The 27350-nt window shown below is 41.7% G+C and overlaps 1 protein-coding gene across 3 annotated transcripts in view; it reads right to left on the bottom strand.

The window, feature by feature from the left end:
• Positions 1 to 16065, bottom strand: part of LOC132982434 (rho guanine nucleotide exchange factor 9) — a 44534-nt gene extending 28469 nt beyond the window's left edge. Inside the window, exons 1-5 of one of the 3 annotated variants that reach the window (XM_061048930.1) lie at positions 15740 to 16065; positions 12762 to 14434; positions 11293 to 11631; positions 10372 to 10498; positions 10159 to 10265 (exon numbers count right to left, since the gene is read on the bottom strand). In XM_061048930.1, coding sequence (XP_060904913.1) covers positions 10159 to 10265; positions 10372 to 10498; positions 11293 to 11631; positions 12762 to 14366 — 2178 coding nt within the window. In that variant the 5' untranslated portion in view covers positions 14367 to 14434; positions 15740 to 16065. The remainder of the gene's footprint in view (positions 1 to 10158; positions 10266 to 10371; positions 10499 to 11292; positions 11632 to 12761; positions 14435 to 15739) is intronic. The other 2 variants (XM_061048931.1, XM_061048932.1) reach the window with 2 other exon arrangements.
• Between the last annotated feature and the right edge of the window lie 11285 nt (positions 16066 to 27350).

Here is a 27350-nt window from a genome sequence, read left to right as displayed (position 1 = left end):
TTTCTTCGTTCCTTTTTCAGAGAACATGAGTTATTAATTTCTGTCAGGACCTAAAGACAATTTCAACCAAAATCTTAAAAAGTGGATCTGGAGAAAATTACCAAACCTGCCTTTAAATATTTAGATTGACCATCATCACCACCACATTTAAAAAGCTTCTTACTGTAAAGGTCTGGGGGGTCACAATGTCTGTGTAGGTTCTCAGTCATCCAGGTCATGGTAAATTTGAAGCTTGATCCAAAAGGAAACTGGATTTGGTTGAAGATCTTGAAGACGTTTCACCTCTCCTCTGAAGCTCTTGAATTGAAAAAGCCTTTTCGGAGGAGAGGTGAAACATCTTCAAGCTCTTCAACCAAATCCAATTGCCTTTTGGATCAAGCTTCTGAAATAAAATAATATATGACAGCAAAGTATACAGACTTCAAAAACTATTGTGGACAGAATGACAATTGTTTGACAAATAGGATTCGCTCAAAGTATACACAGTGAAAAGGTATTGGCACAAACGGTCACAATAAATGTCATTTTGCCATCATTACTTTTTGAAGATATGTAGCATGTATCTAAAAAACTTAAACTCTGCTGTTTTTAAAAATGGGACCTCTGTTTATATACTTAGGGGTTTAAATTACTAAAAGTTATAAACATTTCTGGATTTGCTCCTGTACTTTGCTTGAGCAGGCAGCCAAAAGATAACATGAATTAAGGCAATTAATTAAAGTAATCTACCGGAGCAATTACATTTTTGAACCTCGTAGTCTTTTAGGCCTCAAAATATGTTCAAAAACGGGGGGAGCATGATTTCCCCTTTTAGCTTGAAACTGTTCATATTTACAGCAGACCAGAAAATACACAAGTGATATGCCCATATTACAAAGTTCAGTAATGGCTCATAGGCCAGGTATGGTAAAGTAAAGGTGTGAAATGTCTGCTGGGAAAATTAGGCCGATGAAGAGTGTATCTTCCAAAGTCTTCTAAGTATGAAAATAAAATGTTTCTTGCTGAGCTCTGGCAGAGAGACGGCGGTACAACAAGGGAATTTGTTATTAAAAAGATCCTAAATTTGGAAGCTACCCACTTGATTTGTCAAACTCACTGCAGCAGTCTCATATAAACTTCAGCTGTACTTGATGATTCATCTTAATCCTCCATCTTTAGCTTAAATTAGCTTTAACAGGGAATGTCGTGCCAGTATGGAAAGTAAGAATAATCACAGAGATAAATAAACATTTCAATATCCATTTAGGTATGTCACTACTGAATTAAGATGGGGAAAAATGGAAACCATATAACGATCCAGCAGAGGGAACTCCATTGAGTCTGTGTGTATTTGGAATGAAATCATTTCTCTTACATCCCTAAGCGTGGACCCAGGCTTGGATGAGAGGAAGTCAAAAAGTTAACTTTTCTTTGTGTTCTCTCTCTTTATCCCCAGCATGTGATTTCACATCTATTACAGTAGCCAATGCATCAAACTGACAGTCAATCTCATGATCTCAGCCTTCACCCTCGCTTGTCAAAATGACCCTGAACCTCTCCAACAGAAGCAGCTGCTCGCTTCACACTTGATTGGGACATTTTTCTCGTGAGAGAAATACTCCAGTGCACATTGGATGCCACGGTCCAATTAAGCCAAAAGGGATAAGATAATGACATGAGCAAACAACAGAGGCTCATCTAATGTCCTCAGACTGGACTCTTTCCAAAGACTTGGTGTGCCTCAAAATCCTGTCAATGAATATTACAAACAGATGTGAGCACAAAGCATTTCCCCGACACCTTCCTTTCACGAGGTTGATGCAATGTTGCACTGAGAAGCATGTTGTAATTAAACTGGTTCTCTAACGTAATAATTCCATGTTTGCCTCGGGGGCATATCTACAAATAATAGTTAGTAGTATCCTGGTGGGATGTGGGCAGGAAGCTGTGCTGCTTAAGGAAGTGGTCATTACTACGATACTGGCATCAACCATCATTGAGATACGGACATTTGGCAACTCTCACCTTCAGATGAAGGAGGGATAGGGGGGTTGAAAATATTCTACTACCTATTTATAAGAAGTCAGACTGCTGCAATAAATAGAATAATCAAATGCCCTAGATTTAATATGCTTAAGGGAAAATAGTCATGCATGTCGTGTATTTCATCAGATTCTCTTTGAAGAGCTTCAAACGACTTCTAATTTTGTCCCTGGCAAATGAATCCGTTTGTGGTCAGTAGGTATTTGGCTAATGGAAGGCGAAAACCCACCACGCCCATTTCCCCTCCAGTCTGCTCCAATTCTTTTGTTCCCCTCCCAACCCCACGACAACCACACTGCCTTCCTGCTTCCTCTCAGGCCTTCCAGCCACAAAGCGCCATAAATATAAATTGCTGGACTTTTCCTGAACACAGTTTTGTCACCATTGTTCAAACATCAGCTGTTTATTCGTTCAGCTCAATTTGGCTTTTAGGCAAGTCAGTGGGTCAGTGCATCGGGAATAGTAAGAAATAGTATGAGAGAGATGAGATAAACGAGGTCGGTCGTGCCAAATAGGGTGGAGAAAATAGGGTTAAAGACAGTACAAGTGATATCAAAACATTTCTAGACCCAATGGCTTCAGGATCAAATTTCCTGCTCAGTCATGCCATAGCTGTGGGAACAGTAAAAATTGATTATTATTATTAAATGACAAACCAAATGTAATGTTTTAGAGACTGTAGAACAAGCTGAATACAACTGTGTTCTCCAGTCAGCCCCTAGTGAGTCTGTGTAACATTGTCAAGTTCCAGCAGGGAAAGAAGAGACACAGAGTCTCTGTAGAAACACTGACAGAATTTAGGGAATATAAAGTATCATGTGGAATAAAAACAGACATTCGAACACAAATCTAAGGTAGAAAACACAAAATATGCAGCTAATCTAAAACAAATCTTACCTTTTTTTTACACTTTACTGAAGAAAATTTGCTAATTTGTATTCTGCTCTGATAAATGTACGAATTTGTCAAGGGAAAGTTGGTTCACTGTGTCATTAATAGATTTAGATTTACTTTTATTGATCCCCGCAAGGGGAAATTTCAGTTTTTACACTCTGTAGTCATGCAACACACACATAGGCTGAAATATATACACACATGCACAAACAGGATCCTATGGACATGCACTAATGGAGAGAAGCCAGAGTGACGGAGCGGCCCACAGCGGGTGCTCCTGAGCTGATGGCGGGGAGGGGGTTTGGTGCCTTGCTCAAGGGCACCTCGGCAGTGCTCAGGAGGTGATCTGGCACCTCTCCAGCTACCAGACCAACTTCCATATTTGGTCTGCACCGGGACTTGAACCGGCGACCCTCCGGTTCTCAACCCAAGTCCCTACAGATTGAGCTACTTTCAACTAATAGTTGAAAATAATAGACGTTCCCCCCTATCCCCCTAACCTATCCATGAGAGATTTAAAAAATATTGAAACCACGGTGGTGAACCTATTTTGTCTTCATGACGGAGCCAGACTGGCTGTTTCTCCCTGTTTTCAGCATCTATGCTAAGCTACATAAATAACTATAGATATGGAAGATGATTGATCTTCTCATCTTAATTTCCATGAAAGCCAATATGCCTCATTATTTCCCAAATGTCAGATTTGAAGGTACAAAATCAATTATCTATTTGCTCTCACTTTAAATGTTAAAACCAAGACACCACTTTTAAGGAGATCCATGAACACTCTCCTCTTATTTGACCGTTTTATTCCAACCAGCAGGGCTCAATTTCATTTTGCACACATGTTTCCTCCTTTAACTGTGCCTTAGGACACCTCAAATCAAACAAAGAATCCCTGAAGCCCTTTCTCTCACTTTTAGTCAATGTGTGGTAAGTTTGAAATGCCAGTAAATTTACCATAGCGGGGAAACAGTGTGTCTGCCACTGTAACAAGCTCCCCAAAGACAATACTGTAGCTTTTCAAAAAGTGCAACAAAAAGAAAGCATCAAGGAACACAGCTCAAAGTACAGGCTGTTATTTTTTTTATGTTTGTGTTCACCACGGGTGCCAGTGTGCGCCTCAATAGAGCTTAAAGATCGGTCATTAGAGAGCCAGCTGTGGGGTTGGGGATAAAATCAAATGACCGGAGTTGGAATTTAGTTGGCTGCCTAACCCTCCATGGCTGTACTGTACTTCTACTGCACTGGTTGTGAGTGTACTTTGCGTGCTTGCTTGTGTCAGCATTCATCAGAGCACTGTCAGCCACCTGCGGCCCACAACACCGGGAGGTAAAGAGCAGCTCCTTCCCAAGTTATCAGGCTGCTATGTTTGCATGCAATGTTTTTTTTTTTTAACAGTGTCTCTTTGGAAGCAGACTACTGTCTATTTAGATTTTCATTATGACGTTTATGGAGGAGCTAGTCACATCAGCTGTGAGGAAGTGGGAAGCTGGGTTTGGCTATGAAAAGCCTACTCACTTACTCCAATCAGCCATCATGCCCACTACATGCCAATGTATCTCAAAAGGGGGGATGAGCAATTGGTGCAAGAAAAGCCAGAGCCCCACCTGTCCTCACAGCTCACATTATTTTACATTCTCACTGCTTCCTAAAGCACGAGAGTTCAAAAGCAGAGCATTGGATTAAAATGCAAAACTCTGCAGTGAAACCGTATTTGGGTGCAGAGTGGGTTTGTATTCTGTGTTTCCAGCAGCGTAGATCTCACTGATAGTTCAGTTAGTTTTCCATCAAATACTTCCCAACTTAATATGACGCACTGATCTAGTGTCCTTAAAAACCCAAGTTTATTATCTAATATGTAACATGGTGCTCAGGCCTGGATGCACACAAGGACGTGAATGTATACGACAGGTCACAGGAAGCAGGTGTTTTTCACATGCCTGGAGGGAGGAACAGGACGGTGTGAAGAGGGGGGGGGGGACAAGGTGTGGGAGTGAAGAAAAAATATGAAGTAGGAAAAATCTTGATCTGAAAAGAGGAGAGAGTAGAGATAGAAGTAAAAGAGGGAGGTATGAGTAGCTCTGAGGTCAGACATAAAACGTTGTGGATGGGGAGGGGGAACGAGGAAGAAGTACAAAGAGCGAAGGGGTTGCATAATACGTGTATGTGATGGAGGGTTTACTCTGACGCCACATGTGGTGTAGCAGGGAGCCAGAGAGGTCAGAGGCAGAAAAGTAAAGCTAAATAATGTACACAGGAAGTGGCAGCTGCCAGAAATAACACTGCCCATCTCTCGCAGAGGCCTGCGGGACACATTCTAACTAGCAGCACACTGTACAGGCAGTTAGCTTCTGTCTCATTGTTTTAGGGCAGGGACTGAGTGACCAAGGCCGGGGGGGGCTATGTATTCTTTTCAGGGTACAAATATTCAATTGACCATTGTTTAGAAGCCAGCGGTTGTCCAGTTTAAAATCTACAAAAATAAACAACATTTGAATTAATTATTGATAAATTGCTGATATGAGTGTCATTTTCAGATTTTTTCATTTTTTTTCTTATGTCATGAACAATTCTAGGATTAATTCTTGATTAAAAGGAAATGTTGAATAGACGTGAGATGACTGTTCATAGTTCTAAGGAGCTTACTGACACAGAAAGTTGTATACACAATCATTTTCAGTCACATTTTTGCATCAGGATGCTGCTCTTTCTGCAAAGATGGATGTGTCTATCTTAGCAACACGTCGTTTTGTTGACCATGAGTAAAATGAAAATGAAAAATGTAAACATTATAAGTTGGACATTTCAGGTAAGGCTCATTGAGTTGGTACATTTAAAAAACAGCCAGCATATATTAGCCTTTTTGTTGACAGAGCAGCAAGACGACAACCTCTAATCAGATCTGAGTAATGTATTGTCACCATGGATGAGTGTGAATAATTGACTGGTTAGTTTCTCTCTGTTGTTGCTCACATTGTCAGTGTTGGTTACATTTGTTGAATTATAAGTTATGCTAGCATGAGAGTTGGCCATGCATTAAATAGCATGTTCATAGAAAAGGATAATTTATGCTTCACATTATATTTGATTTGAATAAATGGCATTAAACTATTATTTTTCAGCTCATCATTGGTAACTATAGTTTTTCATAAACTCCTATTAATACGGTTATATTTAGGTTATATAAACTGCCTGTCTTAAGTACAATGGTAAACTGCCAGCCTGACAATTAGAAGGGAAGGTTGTGGCCTAACTAAGGATGGTGTAAGAGGAGCTGTTGTGAAGTATTTTATGCTCAAAATTATTATCTTTCTTTATTTGGACTGAAGACGATTCAAGTCAATATAATCTATTTAGCCCCAGTAATGAGATGAGATATGCAATTATATGTTGTAATAATAGTTGTTGGAATAGTTAAAGTTGCCAAACACTGATAGAGAAAGTTATCAGTGGGATTAACACATGCATAATCAATTCTACAATCTCTCTGTAAAAGACTGCTGTGTCAATATTTCAGTCTGTGCAGTGTGTGCTCTTAGGTAGTGATGACTGATGATTAAAGATATTACCTTACATAAGGACACATTGTTCTGTGTTGAATTAACCATATTGTACACTTGTCCAGTAGTTATGAAACAAACACTGTCACGGTAATAGAGGCTCAAGAAGACTATGGATGAAGACACCTTAGCAGCCTGGGACAACAATCACAAATGATACAACTGATGCTGGTTAATAAGCACAGCAGAGCCGTAGGCCTTGAATAGTCTCATAACCATAATCACTGCATGTTGTGACATAACTGAAATTATCTACCAATATTTCCCAATGTCCCACAGGACCTAGTGAGATAGACGTTGGCAGGATAAATACACTAGCCCGGCTGAGGTATGAAACCAAATATGCTCCAAAAAGCATCAACACAGATTCATACATGCACGGGCATGCATGTACTAACAAGATACAGAGTGTGATGTGAAGATATGGCAAAACAGAAGACACCAGTGAGTATGAAAATTAACCCAGAGCACTGTTCCTCCAGTCCCCTGGAACGTGCAGCCCTCTGAAGTAAAAGTGGAAATGTTTTTTGTAGGGAGCACAGGAAACCCTCATGACAGTTATATAAGCAAAGGGCCCTGAGCCTAACCGTCTCCACTGCTACACACAAATACACTCACTCTGCATAAGCATGGAGGCGCATGCTTATGCAGTACAACAACAACACCAACAACAGACATGCACACACCTGACAGGCAGAAACCCTTCTTTGGGAAAACACAGCCCAGGGACAGTCTGACACAACCACCTGCTCAGATTCAGTTGGCGACGCTGCTATTTATCAGAGACGCCGCATTCTTAAAAAACAGCATTAGCTTGTGGCTGCAGAGAGTCACAGTGGATATGTGCCTGTGCCTAGAGGCCGGGAACAATGTTGAATGAACACTGATAAAAAAGATTCTAGCTGGCCTGGTGTGGATTGTACATACATGCAGTTATTTTAAGACCCATTGTCATGGTTTGTTTCAGGAGGCTTTAAAATAGACCTAGGGTGAAAAGTATGCCACACATTCAGTGTGTTTGACAGAGATATCACTCACATGTGCTTTTCTTTTCTTACCAAAGATTGCTGTTTTCAATGCAATGACTCATACATCTTGACAGATGAATACTGAATCCATAAGGAGAGCATGTGCAGTGTGTATACGTGGTGAAAAGTGTCTATGATATGAGCTGAGGGCGAGCAGGCACATTTCAGTTTGTGCATTTAAATAAACATATGAGAACTGGTGCTCCAAATAAGTAGTTACTCAACCCAAATGTTTCCCTTTTATCACTGCCCTTCTATTAGGCCAAATGGCCACTGCCTGCTGACTCATGCGTTAATAATAAATAGATAGCATTGCGTAATATGATTATGACCACACAGACCTAGGTTTGCCCAAACTTAATCATATAAGATGTCTGTGGAAACTCTTAATCTGCACGAAGCCCTTGATAAGATGTTCCCCCTCTTCTGACAAGTTGACAGCAGAGCTTCGGGCACAGCATTAGTAAGACTCAGGAGACTGTCCCCTCATCTGCATAAGAGTTATCAAAGACTGGTATTACTGATTTTTAGAGAGGAGAGGAGAGGACAGGAGAGGAGAGGAGATGGGAGGAGAGGAGTGGAGAGGAGAGGAGAGGAGTTGAGAGGAGAGGAGAAGAGAGGAGTGGAGAGGAGAGGAGAGGAGTGGAGAGGAGAGGAGAAGAGAGGAGACAGAGAGGAGAGGAGACAGAGAGGAGAGGAGGGGAGAGGAGAGGAGAGGAGAGGAGAGGAGAGGGCAGTGACTGGGGGAGAAATCCATTTAAATGAAAGGGAGAAGAGAGGCGTCAGCATTAGCAGCTAATCCACTGCAGTGAGAATGCTTTCTCTCTGCCCGAGGCCTCTAGGCTCCAGTAGTCATTCTATCAGGAAGACTGTAACACACACTGCACTGTATTTCTAACAGCAGATCCCATCCTGACATGAGATCCATACCACAAAAACATTGCGTGACTTACCAGAAATAAACCCGCAAAAAAACAGATTAAAATGTCATACTTCCTCTTTCTATGTAATGTCAAAACAGCTGTGTTACTATGTGTGCATTAATAGTATATAAATACATATGTTTGTGTGCTAACTCCATGCTGAAAATTCAGCTATTAACCTTAGCATTTGATTCTGCTGCAGATGAACTACGACTGAAAGTCACACAAGCACATGCAAGACATTTCCAGCGCTGTGAGTCCACGTTCCCTACCCCAGGGGAGGGCCATGACACAAAAGTGCACATACAAAGGGAGCATCTCTCTTCCCCTCTGTTTCTCTCTCACCCCTTTTCTCTCTCTCACCCACACACTTTCTCTATTTAGCTCACACTTAAAAAGGCTGCCTAAAGATAGAAGCAAGAAGATGAACAGGAGCCAGCGAGTGTCATGGCAACAACGTGCGGCGGCTCACAAACACTATTTAGACCAGCAAGAAGAAGTTATAATAAAAGCCTTTGGGCAGTTGTATCACCCCTTTAAAGACACAGTTTACTAAATTTCAGTGCAGTGACGTGCCGGTACAGAAAGCTGGGGGCTCACAATTCCACAGTTGAATAGGCAGCCTCTCATGAAAATGGACTGCATATTGTACCAGAAATGTTGTAGTAAATTCTCAGGGACTCCATGCTAATAGTCTGAATATGTTTTGCTAAAGAAAATGTTACCCCTGGTAACATAGCTACACAGCGCTGTGCACACTCACACATTCTCAAATGTTATTAAATACTTCTCTCATTATTCTCTCCCACTGGTGATTAACATTCATTTAAAACTAAGAATCTGTGAAACATCATGCATGATGACCCACACTCAATGAAAGCCTGTGTGCTAAACGTTGCAGGTTATTCTGGCCAGGCTCGATTGAAGTTATAATAATCAAATCATCATGCATTCAGTGTTCATCCCTGTGCATTTACGCGCAGTTCTGTAGGTGTGTAGATGCTGGACTCGACCGCAGAAATGTTCACTTCCTTGTCAGGATGTTTCAGAGAAACTCTGCATCTCCTTTCACAAAATCCCCCTGAGGCCACTTGCACATCAAAGCGCCGATTCTGCAATGCCTAGTTTCTCTTGCTGCGTAGTATAACTCCATCGTATTCTGAAGCTTATTTTACACAGCTGACAAAGGCACATTATACATAGATTAAAGTACAGCAGGTATACTGTTGTTCCTCTTTCTGCTGTAAAATACAGGCTTTGTCTGAATGTGTGCTCTTCAGATAATTATTATTTTTTAAATGTTAGGAGCTCAATTCAAGATGACTAATGGCCTGAGAGGAGTGGATGACATTAGGACACGTGGCCACCATCCTCATGGCTCTTTGTCACCTGATGAGACAGTGACCAGTGCTGTGTAATCTCCACATTATCAGTATTAGTAAAGGCTTATTCTACTACTCTATTACACATCCAATTATCTCATGTCATATACAGAAAGCATCAGCATGATGGATGTGTCTGTGTGTGAATGTGTTAATAAGCTCCTATGAATTATATAGAGGTAACAGGGTTTATCTTTCTATAAAAATCTGAACATATTGTGATATTGATATGCCAAACTGAAGGCCTTGAAATAGAGCCTGACAGAAGGAGTAAGAGTAAAATAAATGATTGAATCACTTTGTGTTAATGTGTGTGTGTGTTTATGAGGATATATGTTGGACTCACAATGTTGACCTGCAGTGGTTCTGAACCAGGTCTCAACAGCCTCCTCCTCCTGCAGCTACCAGAGCCTCCCGACCGCAGACGCACGGATGACGACGACTGACCAATGACTGGGGGGCACACACATGCAGACAGATGGGCAAATGTCAGATCAATTTAACAAACACAAGTTAATCAACAGTCTGCATAATAGTTTAGAAAATATGTGAAAGGTACCTGACTGGGGCAGAAGCAACGCCAGGGCTGAGAGAGTGCTTGGTGGCAGCGGCAGGGAGCGGCACCGCTGGAGAGATGCCCTGAGTGGGGGCTCTAATGGTGACACACCAGGGGGGCGAGCCAAAGCCTATAGGGTACTGGATAGTTAGGGCATCTCCTATATTCCATACAGAGTTACTTTGATGCACACACTCACACAAAAAAGTGAAATTCACACATTCCCCTGTCCTTCGCTTTAACAAAAAAAAAAAAATCCTTTACTGCCCTGTCCCCCTTTCTTGCTGTGAATTAAACTATTTCACATTCAGCAAGTCTATTCTGGTGCAGTGGTCAGTGTGCATGCCCCGCAGCAAACCATGAGAGACTATACATCATGCCAACCGGGCGGTCTCTCAGGTTAAAATGAACTGACTCTGAGTTCAGGCAATGAGAAGTAGAGCTTATGGAAGCAATGAGGCAGAAAATTGGCCACAGAGAAAGGCTGGGAGTGAGGGAGAGAGAAAGAGAAGCCACAAAGAAAGAAAGAGAAAGACAGAGAGTGAAATGTAGAAAAAGAGAAGGAGAGAGAGAGAGAGAGAGAGAGAGAGAGAGAGAGAGAGGGGAGGTGAGTTGAGGGAAAAGCAGTATCCAGAAATACAGGCCTCTATAAATGGGGCAGAGCATGCATGCATTGTTGCAGCTAACAGTGAATGTTGTATAAATACTGGGTGAGCACCGGACTGCCCGTCAAAGCCTGCGGTTTGTGTTTGATTCATTGTGGGCTCAGGCTGTATTTATCAGTGAGTTTGTGAATACTACTGGCAAGATTCAGCGTTATAATTTGACATATTTATGTCAGTTGACACACACAGTTTTTATTTGCTCAGAATATTTTGATATTTATGTGACTCTCATGCCTGTGTTAGTCATTACACATCTTACTCTGTGGTGCAGCTCCATGGACTGCATCTCCCTTGTAACACTGGTCTCTATGACAGAGCAAGGCCTGGGGCGAGCCACCGTCCTTCTCTGCCCCGGAGAGTGTTGCATTGTGGGAGTGGGCCTGCGTCTCCGCCGGCATAGCGATCCAACCTCACTGTAATGGCTGTAGAGTTCTCGGTCCGGGTTGGGCCTCCGGAGGTCCAGTACGGCTGAGGCCGGGCGGGGACGAGGGCGCAGTGGCCTTTGAGGTACAGAGGTCTTCTCTGTGCTAGAGTGGGACCCTGCTGGGCACGGCTGTCTCACACTGGAGCCTGTCTTGCTGGCAATCTGCTCACACAGCTGTGATTGGCACAGATACTCAGCAGTTTGGCCCACATAAAAGTGCAACAATGCATTTCTTGTGTTGGGAATAGAGAGGAATGTCTCTATAGACTCAACAAATACACACCAAAATGCTTTTAAAGAGACTACCTGCCAAGAGCTCCTGCTCCAAATTGCAATGCATCAGTGATTAGACCCAAGAGTCAAGACTGCCCCCTTAATGGCAGTTAAATTTAAGAGAAGCAAAACAATAAACAGGTAGATTTAATGTGTAAACAGTTGGTGATGTGGGAGAAGGGTTTTCCTAGAATCATCCCATCTGTTAAGTTATTATAGGACTGCACTTTTAACACCCTTCCCACAACACAGATTCCCACAGCTCATGCCCTTGCATAATAAACCCCCATGAAAACTGTGCTGAGTATTGAGATGTCACATCTCATTTTGTCATTAGGGGTTTGGGCTAACATGTCCTGACTCTTTGGTGTGACTAGAAGGGAGATGACTAATGTTTCCACTGGAGTGAGGAGAGTGAGGAGGGAAGGGTGCTGTCATGAAGTGCAGACGTCACAGAGCTCTGGGGCTGCTGAAGCCACACACAGTCAGCTTTTATGGGAAGTAGTGTTTCCTAGCATGATACACAAGGGTAGGGTTAGCAGGAAAGGACTAACTCCTCTAAATGTATTGTTATACAGCCCTGTAGCTGCTGACTGTTTCCTCTTCTCTCCAACAGATGGGGCAAAAGGACAACTGTAGAATAGGTGCCCAAATTCATGTCCTCACAGGCTGGTTGGCGTCTTGAATGTTTTTGTTTCTCCCTGACAGTTAACGAACCACACCTAGGGCTCATATCATGAGGAAATAAGGAAACGCTCCCAGTACCATTTACACTCTGGTTGATAGTTGATGGTTTTAAGAAGCAAAAGCATGACCATGGTTAAAACTGTTACATAAATGAAGTTTGGAGCGTTTATGCAGTAATTACATGATGCATGCCTTTGGCAATGTTAATGATGTGGAAAAAAGCCTGCAATGGAATGTAGTTATGGCATTAATGTCGGACACATTATACATAAAAAAAGTTATCTCAAAATATAATTCACTAGCTGGTTTTGATCGTAGCTTATTTTGTAATTAAAGTCACATACCTTAAATATTTCCTCTGTGGAATCTGATGCAGGTATGCTATTGGTTGTGCTCTCTTTATCACCTTGTTGTGATTGGACGTTCACTTCCTGTCTCTGGTGGGAGCCAGGTGGAGCATCCCTGGAATCTTGCTCATTTCCTGGCTGTCTCTCTACCTTTTCCTCCTTACAGACACCGTTTAATGTTGCACTTTCAACCTCTGCTTCTTTTTTAGTCTCTGTGTTTGGACCTGATTGGGAGATGTGATTCTCTACTATCGTTGTGGCTGTATAATTTGTGTCACTGTCTGTATATTTGTCTGTGCACTCAGAACTCTGAAGGCCATTGACAGCTTGTGATCCTGGACCTGCCCTAAAGGCTCTTAAGACCACCTTAGGGGATCCTTCCCCTGCCACAGGTGCTGGAGCCTCCCTGTCCCAGCTACTGGAGTGTGAGGATTTAGCGGTCACTGGTGATGATGGAATAGGCTGGCATTTTGGAAGTCCTTCACTGTGTAGTGTCAGGGACACACTATGAATATTTTCCACTGTGCGTTGTGTGGCCCGAGGGGAGCTCATCTGACTCCTTTCTCCCTCTGGAGGAGAAAAGGAGTGTGACGTTGTCCGCCATTTTCTGGCTGTCTCTGCTACACTGTTAAAAAACTTGAACAGACCCCCAAAGTGTCCCTTAGTGTCAGAGTGTTTTGGGCGTGGAGGTTGGAAGTCTCTGACACTCTCAAAGTCCACAGAACCATAGTCTGAGTCCAAGGTCTTATCCAAAGATGGAAGCTCGGAGTCAAAACTCCTCTCTGAGTAGACGGGATTGGTCTTCCCTAAAAGGGAAATCCTCCTCAGGTAACTCCACACATCCTTGTTCCTCCTTCCTCTGCCCTGCCGGGTGCTTGGGCTACATTGAGCGCTAGGTTCTTCACATACTGCAGCTATTTTGTTACAGTTTGTCGAATTGTTAAGGCTTCTTTTGGTATAGCAAACCCGTTCTGATGGTTTACAACCATTCTGAGTCACAGCCTCTCCCACTACAGTGGGCTGGTGGCTGTCTAATGGAGTGAGATCAAGGTCTTCAAACGAGCAGTCAAATTCTGCTGTGTAGCCGGCATAAGAGTGTCTCTTGCCACGGTGTTTCAGGGTGCCCCTGCTGGACTGCTGAGGGGTGCCAAAGTCTCGGCAGAAAGATTCCTCATCCACCAAGGAGCTGCCGAACTTGGAAGTGGACAGTTTCCCTGTCTTTCCTCTAAACACAGAGGGAGATTTAAGCTTCTTGAAGGACCGAACTTTGTCAGCAAATGAGAGTTTAGGGAGGGAAGCCTCCCCAGGCAGGATCATGGAGTGGGGTCTTCGCTCCAGCTCTGAGACAGCTCTTTTTCGGTTCAAGATCTTCCAGATGCCCCCTGTGGCACGAGGCCTCCGGTTGACCTCCTGTCTTTCCTTGACAGGGGTCTGAGAAGAGGCAGCTTGGGTCTCTCCCTGCCCCTCTTCAGGCCCTTGCCCAGTCTCCTGAATATAAACACTGCTGGTCTTATTCTCCACATCCAGAGAAACATTAAACACTCGGTTGACAAACCCATTAGGGTTGTTGCTCTCAAGGGCAGGGTTGTCTGTCTGCTCCATCCTCTCTCATTCTACAGTGTCAGCTATCAGCTCCAATAGACATCATGTCTCCAGCTCTTCTCTCTCCTCTCTTAAATACCTGGAGGAACAAAACCACATTTCAGAAGTTTAACATTAAACTGGCTGCCTTCTCTTTTCATGTCATGTTTATTCTGTCTTAACCGGCTTAGTCTGTCTGTAAATATAGTCCATGAATGCCAAAATACATCATGTCAAACATTCTCATGGGCTCAAATAAATACAAAAGAAGAGCTTATTTATGTCACTTAAACAAAGTACAATCCTAAAGGTGTTGGATCTATTTGGATGATTCTAAAAACTAGGGCTTTTCATAGCACGAGTCAACAGTCACTCGACGCCCCCTCCCCCCCTCCCCCATATTTGGTCCACATTATCCAAAGTAATTATTTGAGACACAGTCCCTCATCCACCATTTAAACCAGGAGGCTGTGTTACCATGGAAACACTCACTACAGGAGATGTCAGGTTATTTCAGGCCCGTGACATCATCATCACAGCTCCCGATAAACGTCTTAGGAAGAGGATGCTCGACAAGTGCTCCACTACAAGCCTACATGTTAATTACCTCCTTAATATAATCCCTTTAATATATGGAAACCCTGTGTTTTAATTGGGGCCTCCAGCACACATCTTTGTTGTTACATGAGGTCACCACCGAAGATGTGTTACATTTAAGCTGGCTTTGCCAATCTGATTTGCAAACTTTTTATAGATTAGCTTTAAAGATGCTATATAAAGACAATTGAAACAGGCAACTCTGTCATTCTTATCATGTGACAAAAAAGTATTTAAAAAAAATATATGATACCCTACTTTAAACTAGCAGGTAGGCTACTTATTTTAACATTTAGGCTAAAGGTAAAATTTCATGTAGCCTATTTTTTTTACTCAGCTTATTCTTATCTAGGAGTTCTGACAAGCTAATGTCATTTTTAATCTGTAAAGTAAATAAAGTTGACACAAACAAACATTGAAAACTGTTCTTTTAGTTTCATATATTTGCTTCAAACCTTCAGGTTGTTATATTGTGTAGCTCTTGTTGTATCTTCTGTCCATTAAAGCTAACAGTGAGAGTAGGCTATAGACTACTCTGTGTTGGGCTGGTGTCAGAAAGTTGTGTCAATTGTTAAAGGCTAAATATGGCGTCATTAATGTGACATTAATGTTACAGCTGTTTCATTCACCACATTGCTTTGAGAGTTAACCTGGTTGACATTAACGCTTTTAAACAGAAATATCCGTCCATAGAGAGTGTAGGCTACTCCTATTATTAACAGAATAAACTTTCATGTGAAGTTATACCCGCGAAAAATAAATATTATTTTCTTTAAAGCTGTTGAGGCTAACTTAACTTACCTCTAGAAGACTTTCACCGTTTCAAAAGACATCGTCGTTTATGTCCTTTTAAGTCAATAAAAAAACACTCCGCATTTACCACCGCCTATCCACTGGACTTCACGGGCTTAACTTTGTATCCATGAGCAAGGCTGAGTTGCGGACAGCGACTTCTTTGACCACCTCGTTGTGTTTGGTGTTTTCTTTTTGCCTCTAAACTTCGTCAGCTATCATCAAACTGAGAGAAACTCCCCGAGTTAGCGACATACCGGTGAACTCTTGCCCTGCGAACTTCTGCAGACGCCGACACTCTGATTTGTGATAAAGCTCTCACGCAGACAGAGTAGCACACACACCAACACACCCTCTGCACACACACACACACACACACACACACACACACACACACACACACACACACACACACAAACACACACAGGACACAGCCTACTACACACACGTAGCCTAGTCTACTTGAATAGACTCAAACTCATACATGTGATAAATATCAAGTTTAGATGGGTTTTCATTTTAAGCCAAAGGCTGAAGCTTAATTTATATTAAAGGGGTTTACTTGTTAGGCTACTTTTAATCCTGTTTTTATCCTTTGGCTCCTTCATATTCAAAACATTTTTTTCCTATCCAAAATAGCCATTTCTTGATGAATTAATCTTTTTTTTTATGAGTGCAATTTTAAGAGGCACTTGTGATTTCTAAGAGAACATCAGGGAAAATAAGTGATTGACTGAACTCTGGTCTCATAGCTGATCCTCCTTTGGGATTTGCGTTGAATGTGAAAATCCTTCCATTGAAATGACACAATGGGGAGAGGGAGCTCAGGGGGGAAACTGGAGGAATTCACAAAAAACTAAACAGCTCCAGAGCTCCATGGCCGTGAAAGAGGAGATGTGTGGAAGAACGGGGCCTAAATTTAAACATTTCCTCTTTGTCCTGTTTTGGTCCCATTGTCATCGCATGGCGTTTCTCCCTTCTGCACAGGAAGGAGTGGATCTGACATCAACGCTCTCAGGCTGACAATGCCAGGAAGTCTGTCTGACCGTATGTAAATATCTCTATGCATCCATGCTTCCCTTTGCCTTGCCCGAGGAGCCGCTCTCCTCTGTGCGGCCCTCTCCCTGAGGCGGCTTCAAGCACTTGAGGGTGTAGTAGCAGTGGTAGCGACACGGTGATTTACATGCTACACTTCCTCCATAAGTCATCCGCAGCTGTCACTGCGATTTACAGCAACCTCATCTTCAAATGACCTTTCCTCTGATGAAGCATCTTTACAGCATTTACGTCTCTTCACCTAACGGCTCCTTTCATTTACATACATACAGAAAAATGTGTGTCTATTACAGATTTGTTTTTTGTACTGCTTTTTCTTGCTCATTCTGTCTTTTTTCTTCATAGTTTTAAGTGTTTGTTGTTCTCCTTCACTCTGGTTCCCTTACTTCATCCCTCCCTCCCCCTAACTTACTCACTTCCTCACAACCCCAAGCAGTTTTCCTGTTGTCCCCCTCCCGTCACAAAAGACATCCTGGCTCAAACAGGCCAAATGCTTTAGCTCAGAATCGGCTTGTACAGGAAAAATAACTCAGCTTGTGTGAAAATAAATGCATCCTTAGAGTAGCCTATTTTGTATGGACCACAGAAAGCATGAGGGGGGAAAAATGAAAAGAAAGAAAGCGATAAATGGAGGCAGACAGAAGTTCATTTTTGTTGACGCTTGGCCGGCTGTGTACATTACAAGCCAGTTTACTTTGTTGCGCGTTTATCTCGAGTGTTGAGCACTCTTTGAAATGATGTCATTGGCCTCTCGTTTCCAGAACAATCGACCTCTTCCTCCTCTTCCTATGACACGGTCCCCGCTGGTTGGTTTGGTGGAGATTACAGGAGACAAACACTTGCTGCGTTTCGGGCCCAGCTGTAATTATTTCAGCAGTCTTTGTCAAAGCTGCTGAGTGAAAACAGGCTGCCGTGAAAAAAAGCTGGCCAGACAGGGAGGAGGAGGAGGAGGGGTGTTGTAGATATGTTGTGATATCAAATGAAAGGCTTACTAAAGCCTGGGAACAGGATTCAGGAGGTGTTGCTCATGTGAGTACAGCTGGGAGTTCAGACACATTTTGTTTTCAAGGCAGGTGTTTAGGATCTTTTTTGTATTTGTGTGATACTACTGTGTGTTTTCTTAGATGGACAGATTGCTGACATGTGCATATGATGCTGGGAGCGTGGTTTGCACTATCCATACTTGTGATACATATACTGGCACACACACACAGATGAACACTCAGGCCCACTTTTGGTATAAAATATGCCCAGGTAGTGGTGCCTTCAGTGGTCGAGGAGAGTTTGAATTACACTGGCATTCCTGACATTCCCTCTGCACTGACCTGCATACTTCCCTGGCCTGGCTGCACATGGCACCAAAGACACACACACACACACACACACACAGACACACACAAACCCATCCTAGCAGCTCGCAGACACTTTCATCTTAACTGCATTCACTTTGGGATAATCAATCACTGTGGCTTCTCACACTCACAGACACACAACACATATGTACCAGCTCACATGGCACACACATGGACCTCGAACTGGAATGTTAATGTGCGGAAAGGTCGGACCGTTGTTGGTGATGGGAAGATCTCATAAACAGCTTGTGTTGCAGCCATCTTAGACACAGTGAGAAGCAGAGAGGGACACAGAGGGAAAGAAAGAATTAGATGGACCGGACAGGGGGAGTGAGTGTGTAAGCGTTTGTGGTTGTGTGTGTGTGTGTGTGTGTGTGTGTGTGTGTGTGTGTGTGTGTGTGTGTGTGTGTGTGTGTGTGTATTTGGAGTTTTCAACAGGGGACTTTCAGCCATTATCAGGATGAATCTGAAAACAGGAAGGGGGGTTCCATTAAACAAGACGAGCGGAAGACGACCACCGTTCTACTTCCTGTTTAAGAGCAAGGGAGGAAACAGCAGATTTTTTAGGAATTCAAATCAGAATCAACACTCCGGAAAGAACATCTTAGTATGCCATGGAAGACTCCTGTTTCGACAAAAATTAAAATCATTTTTTGGTTCACTTCTGTGTAGCTTCTGTCCGTCAAAAACATTGCATAAAGCAGTTCTCAGTTTTCCTTTTTGAGCAAAAGCTGCTTTCAAAAGTCAAAAGTGTGATGAGGCAGATGTTTATCCCAGTTCTGTGTCTGTGTGACTCTTTATCTGGCTCTGTGTCTTGCTGCACAGGCCTTGGGCTGAACTGGACTTGGCTGTGTTTTTTGGGTCAGCAGCAGTGAGAGAAAAGCAGTCTGGCACATAAAAAGACATCATTTGTGCTCATCTGGCTGCTTCAGGGAACAAAGTTTGTGATTGGGAAAACACAGGGGACAGAGTGATAAAGGGAGAGCTGGTATTCAGCGGAGGAGGGTTCTTTAACCGAGGAGAGAAAACCATGCAGATCATGAAAACCATGCAGATCATCTTCACAATATGTCAGTGTTGTTGAACAAAGGGAATGGTTGAGATTTTAACGCAAGATATTACACAATTTGAGGAGACAATGCAACGTCACACTCGTTTCATGATTAGTCACTGATAAAGTTCGTTTAGCACTCCCTTCTTTATCTCCTTGATGAATGCTTGTTGACCTCTGACCCCACCATTGTCTCTGGTCAGTGTCCTCTACATTATCCAGGCTGTGAAAAGTCACAGCAGCCTGGACTGAACTAGAGATGGAGCAGTAACAGCATTATAAGGCCTATCAACTATCACTGGATATAATCCCTTCCTCTTCCCCTCACTATCTCTCTGTCCTTGCTACAGCATCTTAAACATGTCCTAGTTAGAGGCGGAGGGATATGCATGCAGAGTGCGCATCCCTCTTCCAAATCCTTCTCTGCATATCCTCATCTTGTAAATGTATATAACGCTTGTTTTATTAAATCATGAAATATATCAATGTATGATTCACAACATTAGAATCAATATTTCTCCAAACTCCTCTATAGTCCTGGAGAGTTCTGATAAATGGTTAAAAAGAGTATCCTACAGTGAAATGACCAGATGTCTAGGGCTGGGCGATATGACCTCAAATCAACATCACCATTAATTGAACATTTGACCTTGATTACAATTAATTCATTATTATTTCGTTTTTGTTTTTTTGCCCTCATAGTTCACTGACATGGTCTCTACTGTAAATATACTCAACTATTAAAGCTGGGATATGTTTTCTAATGAAATTGTTCATATCTGATTAACTATTTTCTGGTTATTTATTGAATATTTCAAACTGAAATCAAAGCATCGCTTGAACTGAAAACAACACATTTTAGTTTTAAAGTAGAAATGTACTTCTCTAAAACAGTAGAAAATAAAAAACTTGTATTTAATGCAAACACTTTTTCCTCATTGTTTACATTTGACTTATTTTTGTTCGGTGTTGTCTTCCCTAAAGACAAAACGTGTCCAAATGACGGACCCTGCTTCCATGTCGCTGATTGGACGTGTCGTCGACTCTGCTCTGTAAATAATCGAAGTGGGCAAGATTACGTCGATTAGAGGTTCTGAATGTCGGTTTCGACTAGTTTTTTGATGAATTGCCCATCCATATAGATGTCTGATTTAAGAAATGTGGATATACAATAGAAATCCTAATAGATGTTTAACCAAATTATCATGAGTGCTTTTGTTTTATCTTGTGGTAGGGTAACCATTTACTACACAACAAAAATCGTCTTTGCTGTTTTGTTAAAACAGCCAGTAAAATAATCTGCACACGACAGTTTTCCTTGTCAGATATCTGGAACAGACAAAGTGTGAGGAAAGCAAAGTGGAGCTCTGACAGACCTCTCTTGGAGGGATTTGTTCTTCTCCTCTCTGGTGGGAGGTCCAGGCTGCACAGGGCTAACACCAAGTATTTGTATGTATCTCATGCAATTAATGTTCTTAATGTTCTTTAAACCATGACTGCACTTTCAAGCAGCACTAGAGCACTTTATTGATATTGCTATGTGACATTTTTATTTTTCTTGGTTGTAATTCCATCACCTTGTGTTGCGCTGTCCTATGTATTTTTATCGGTTGTGTTTTTGTCCTCTACTGTAAATCAAATTTCCCTTCCAGAGACGATAAAGATCTGAACTGAACTGAAACAATCAAGAAGCATGGTCTCTTAACAAACCGTCTGCTGACGTTCAATAGGGGGTTACTCTGCACATAATCATTTAGGAAACACTCCCTTTATAGATTATTTTAAATCATTAGTGTTCAAACATTTCTAAAAGGGTTCAGCTGCAGGTCACATTTATTAACCTGTAAATATCCTGACTCCTGATCATGAATGGGTGATTATGCACACAACAGACGAGTAAACGTAAACATCTGTTGGAGATAAATTCAAACTGTGAGGGATAACATTTGAAAGAGTTACCAAATGATTTGAGATACATAAATCTATTATCAATGTTTGCTTGTCTGAAATAGTTTAGGAGAGGAGGGAGGACAAATGGATGAATAAGCAAAAAATGTACCTTTTTATGGTAAATAACATTTAATCTTTACATCTTACAAATCTGCAATGTGGCATAGTTATTGAAGTGTTTGTTTTTAAGATTTATGTTTTGGCCTTATGCTTTTATTCTGATAGGACAGTGGACGGAGTTGGAAATCGGGGGAGAGAGAGAGGAATGACATCGCAGGAAAGGAGCAACAAATCGGACTCGAACCTGGGACACCCGCTTGGAGGACTAAAACCGCTAGGCCATCAGCACCCGCTATTAAAGTGTTTTGACCACTTAATGATAATACCTTTAATCTCCTTGAAGTGTGTTCACCCTCTGTCAGGCTTCAGGATACACTTCACATACTTTGTTATGTATCATTTATAGTTCTTTATGCATGTCATTATTTTCCTCTGCTTGTGGACCCCTCCAAGCCATCCACACAAGCCTGCGCTCTTCAAACACACACATACACCCTTAGATCCTCTCTCTGTACGGGTGATGTAACACCAGTGTAGAAGTTGTTAGACCTGTCTTCAACCCAAAAAGTAGAAATCCACTCGAGTGAGGAGAGACATCTAGTGGAACTAACTGAGACTGTCTCTTACTTTACTTGAAGGCAGGGAATGGCTTTATTTTCACATTCAAAATGTAATGCATTAAAAAGAAAAAATACAAAGGATAAATTACAGAGACATCCACATCCCACTGAAATAAGCTGCCTCTCTTTATATAAATACTTTATAAATTGTTTTTGGAACGTACTATGCGTCATTCGCAGTTGAGGGTTTCCACCACATGATGGCACTCTGGCTCTTTCAGAGGACACACTGCACAAGCATCTTAGCAGAGAAACAGGGGATTACAACACAATCTTTTATTATTAAAAATCAGATAGAGCGTACATTTGAGAATATTTTCTATTTCAGGGGTAATACCACACTGGCAAATCCATGTTTCAGGGGAATCAAACTGATAGAGTGAAACGGGAGGAATTGATCTAAAGTGATGAAATGAAATTGACCAATTTTGCCATGAGATTTTTAATTAACTGCAAGAGTTCCAGAGTTCAGTTCATTCCCTCATTGAATTATTGGATGCTGTTAGATAGGTTTAATAAGAAACTGCTACTAAAACTGATTAAGGGCGGTGATTGTGCTCTGCACCTGAATATAGGCCCAGTATTAAGGCTCCCTTAGGCTGCAGGTTCACTCCTCCGTAATGAATGTGTAGTTACATGTGCAGAAATCCCAAAGAAACAGCAAGTGATGTGTAACCAGGATTCCTCTCCATTGGGATTCAGCCTTAAGCCATGTGTCAATCAATGGATCACGGTCATACTGCTGGAGCTGTGACCGCAGATACATTTTTTTGGAGAAGATGCGCCTCAGGCTTAAAAGTAATTTGGTGTGAAAGTAAAGAATTACACCTCGGAGATGTGGCTAGCATTAAAGTTAGATGTGATTAAAGCTACAGGCATCGATTGGATCTCTGTTACAAGGTACCAGGCTTCAGGATGTTCTGCAGAAAAAGGGGGAATCGCTGTGTTCAATTCCATGATTTTCCACTTTACAACTGTGAGATGTTTTCATTTGCTTTACACATTTGCAAAGGCTTGGTCAATGATGAATGAATGGATGAATAAATAACAGCATGATTGCACACAATCGCTTGCCAATTTCATAAAATCCAAGGATGCCTAATTGATGCAAGTAAAGTACTGGCTTAGTTTAAATTAAAAGCTACAAGTCAGGTGGAACTTCTCTCATTTATTATTCAGTGAAGCACATCGTCCTTGCTTAAAGGCCTTAAGAGGAAAGATAAGAGGCTTTTTAATCTGTGTATGGGAGACATACGTCTGTCTCCGCTCTCACTTCCAATCAGTCAAGAACGTCGGGGTGAAATCCGCAGAGACAATGTGAATTAGTGTTTATGTGTCCCATATGTTTTTATCCACCTCATCCAGGCGTACCTTCATTTATTCATGTATGCGTGCCTGTATATAGAGTACAGACAATGTGAGGGGGGAGAAAGAGGTATTCTATTTATTAGGGGGAAAAACCCACTGAAGAGGTGAGAGCTCAGCACTCGGAGCTGAAGCCACTTTTGCTTTCATGTTAGCAGCTGTCCAAGCCCAAAATGGCCAATTACCATCATTTCTCTGCTGGTGGTGGTAATGTTAGGGAGCTAGTCAGATGGAGAGAGAGAGAGAGAGAGAGAGAGAGAGAGAGAGAGAGAGAGAGAGGTGGGAGAGAGAGAGAGGAGTGCAGAGGGAACCAGGAGCAGATGAGGTATAGGCAGCCGAGATAAGCCGGGAAATAAAACCATATTTCCACAGCATGGAAATCAGACAATATCCACCATGACAGAAGGTGAATCCATCATCTGCAAAGGAAATAGATTCAATTAGATGGGTTCTTCTGGTGTGGGAATATACACTGAGATTGTTTTTATGGTAATAATGATAGTAATTGCAACATCTCTGACTCCTTTCACATTGATTATGCAGCGTAAATAAGCACTGAAACTCATACTGACATCGGATATACACACGAACACAAATATATATGGGAACAGGAAGAAAGAAAGATTTTTTAAAAAAGCAAGATGAAAACAAAGAGACAAACGATTGTGTGGTATCTGTGCATATTCAAGTCGGTATGCCTGCATGTGTTATTATTATTGAGAGCGAGATGAAGACCAAGTTTCCTCCAGAGACTCCTCAAGTGATCTGTGCCTCGGCGGCTCAGTCTGATCTTTGCCAGGAGGTAAACGCTGTTAGAGCTTGAAAGATAGCACGCGCACTATTTCTTATGGGAAACATATGATATTCACTTAGAAGCAGCGCAATGTTTTTTATAACGCTTAATCACAGTCCAAAAAACTAATCAAAGTGTGTCAATCAAAGACACAAACTGTGAATGCTTATGAAGTAGAAACATCCCCCACCATCTCGCTTTCATAGGAAGACGTCGCTTTACAGCGGACGACCGCAGCGGCCTGGTGGATACCGAGACGCAACAAACCGTTTGTGAAAGAGGTGACATTTCTCAGCGAGGTCAGATGAAAGATTGCCTCACGTCTTTTCATCAGGATTGATAATGCAGCGCGGAGTATTACACGTGGGTGACTTTGGTTGCTACTGAAAAGGAATATAGAGTCTGTTTTCTGACCTTTCATTCGACCAGCTAGACCTCACCAACAGATTGACATCAATATCAGACAGTCTTGTCTGATGGGGGGAGGGAGGAACGAAGAACATCATTTTTTTGACAGCGTACGATCAGGGAGTGAAAGCAAACAGTGGCAGAGGGGATTTTAAAACACCTGTACGAGAGAGTGATGATGCTGAGCGTAAAGGGAAAGGCAATGCAGATCTGAGTGCTAATTTCCAAAAAACTAATTTAAAAAAAGGGAAAATCAAACATGTAAAATATATTTATATATATATATATTGCTGGTGATTTCAAAGAGCAGAACTTGAAAGGAGCCCATTGCCCTCCATGGTCTGGCCTCAAGCCGAGACCATGTTCATTTTAATTTTCAGCTCTCCTCTCACTCAGTTTATTTTTCATTTGATTAATTCTGATGCGTCTCTGCCCAGCCTGTGCCGAAACAATGAGGGTTGCATGTCTCACTGCCTCCATCTGTCCTCCCAGAACATGTCTGGGAACACAACATCACCCGAACACCAGAACGGTTAATCTGCCTTATTTACTTCTCCCAATATGGCTGCTTTGTCACACACATCGTTTGTCCTCCAGGATAAATATTTCCCCAGCATCGGTGCACACTAAATGTTGATTTATCCTCAGCCTGTTAAACTGGCCGATCTGCATATGGCGTGTTTGTGTTTTGTCAGGAAGCATCCACTGTGACAATATATACTATAATTATCATCTAAGTGTGACAGCAGAGCTGGAATCCATTCATCGGCCTGCAGAGACCTGAGTGTGTGTGTGTGTGAACTGAGATGTCATGTTGTCGCTGTGTATTGCAGATGTCTTGTCTAACAAAGGGCTGATTTAATAGGAGAACAATTTAATGTTGTCTGCTTTTATTGTAATGAACAAGATCTGGACTCATTTTGCTCTCCTCAAAGGAGAGGAACAAGAGGGCAGTCAGAATAAGAAAGACACAGATCTGATTCGTCGTCTATTTGTGTTGCTGGAAGAAAGAGAATTTGGATCAGGCCATTTAACTTAATGCCGTCTCTTCTTTGCTAACGGTCTGAATATAATTAGTATTACTAATCAAAACACTTGTGTCCCCCCCCCCCCCCGTGATGTGTCATATCCCCCTGGGCCATTGTAAAATGTCTATTGCCGTGAAGGCCACTCGATTGTTCCCTTTATGTCTCCACTGAATGTACATGAGCACCATCTAATGTATTTCCCATCTATGTTGCTGTCTTTATGTATTTAGCTAATTATTACTGTATGAATCACCAAACATCATGTACTGTAAATAACACTTTGGTTACCACCTGGATGGATACAAACAAATCAACCAATCCCTACTGGATTGATGCAAATGTGATGAATCAAGAACCAATCATCAGCTGAGGAACTAAATACTAGTGATCAGTAATTTAGTTAATATCTGATACAAATTGATTAAAATGTCCTTTCCACTTTGATTATTATCAGAAAACAGAGAAGGTAAAACATACAAAGATGTCTTTGCTTGTTTGTATTTCAAATAATGTTCAAAAGGGGCTTCATCCATTCATTATTTTCATCATGGAATAAACGTTCAAATGATTTTTTTTCTGATTCATTCCATATTTTTCACTCAGGATATCGGAAAAAAAAAGTAGATGACGACATGTCCATGATACTATCCAACCAACAGTCTGAATCATATTTATATTTAATTCATCATGACTTCATAATTTCAAACTCTGACTTTTTTTTATGACTCTTAAGGTCATCATATTTTGCTAATTAATTTACCCGCAACTGCCTTGTCAAGCTTTCAAAATGAGATTTTTAATTGTTATTCAGACAATTGGATAACTCTCGTCTCTGGGGTGTCTGTGTTATTACTGGAAATTAAACAGACTCCTGTTTTTTGGTTTTTTTCTAGAAAATGTGAGAATAAGAGGTGACAGCTTGAATGAATTGCTCATGTTTACATGCTGAGGTGCTCAGGCTGACATTACTAACATGCAAATGTTAAAGGAGTAAAACTTTGATTTAATGAATCATCTTGTGTTTATCATGAGAGGATGCTTGCCTTTGCAGATTTCTGGCAAAAGTCAGGACAATCCATCCAACTGCTGTTGAGATATTACATTATTATATTACACATACTGTTACCACTGTAGCTATAAATCTATCTTGTGCATTGTTGTTGTTGCTGCTTTGTTTGACCCTGTCCTTCTTTCTCCATCTCCCTCTATCCCGCTGTCCAAGCCCAGCACAGTTTCAGCAGATGGCTGTTCATCATGAGTCTGGTTTGTTGCCCAAGTTTTCTGCCTCTTAAAGGAAGTTTGTTTCTTGCCACTGTAACTTTGTGAAATGTTGCTTCGTGCTCATGAGGATGGCAGTAGCTCAGTCTGTAGGGACTTTGGGTTGGAAACCGGAGGGTTGCTGGTTCAGGTCCCGATGCGGACCATAATATGGAAGTTGGCCTGGTAGCTGGAAGGGTGCCAGGGCATCTCCTGAGTACTGCCTCAGTGCACCCAACAACTCAGTGTAGCAGTGTGTAGCAGCCTGACATCTCTCCACTCATGTCCACAGGTCCTGTTTGTGCATGTGTGTGATTCAGACCTACGTGTGTGAGAAGCATGTCTCTCAATAACAGAGTGTAAACTAGAATTTCCCTCAGGGATTAATAAAGTATTTCAAATGAAAATAAAATAAAAATGATGGATTAATGTTACCTGCTTTTTATAAAGTGTCTTGAGATAACATTTGTTAAGAATTTGCACGATACAAAGATTGATTGATATTTCACTCTGAACTCTGAATGTTATCCAAAGTGGTGCTGAGGATCACCGACCAGTTAAAAATATTACAGGGGCTTTTGTAAAAAAAACAAACAAAAAAAAAACTAAATTGAACCAAAGATGTTGACTGAACCAACATGACTATTCCTATAACCAAACTGTTGTGTGGTTGAAA

The sequence above is a fragment of the Labrus mixtus genome, chromosome 10 (assembly GCF_963584025.1).
Source record: "Labrus mixtus chromosome 10, fLabMix1.1, whole genome shotgun sequence".
NCBI lineage: Eukaryota > Metazoa > Chordata > Actinopteri > Labriformes > Labridae > Labrus > Labrus mixtus.
Note: the sequence above shows the minus strand (reverse complement) of the source record. Positions and strands in the feature narration are given on the sequence as shown.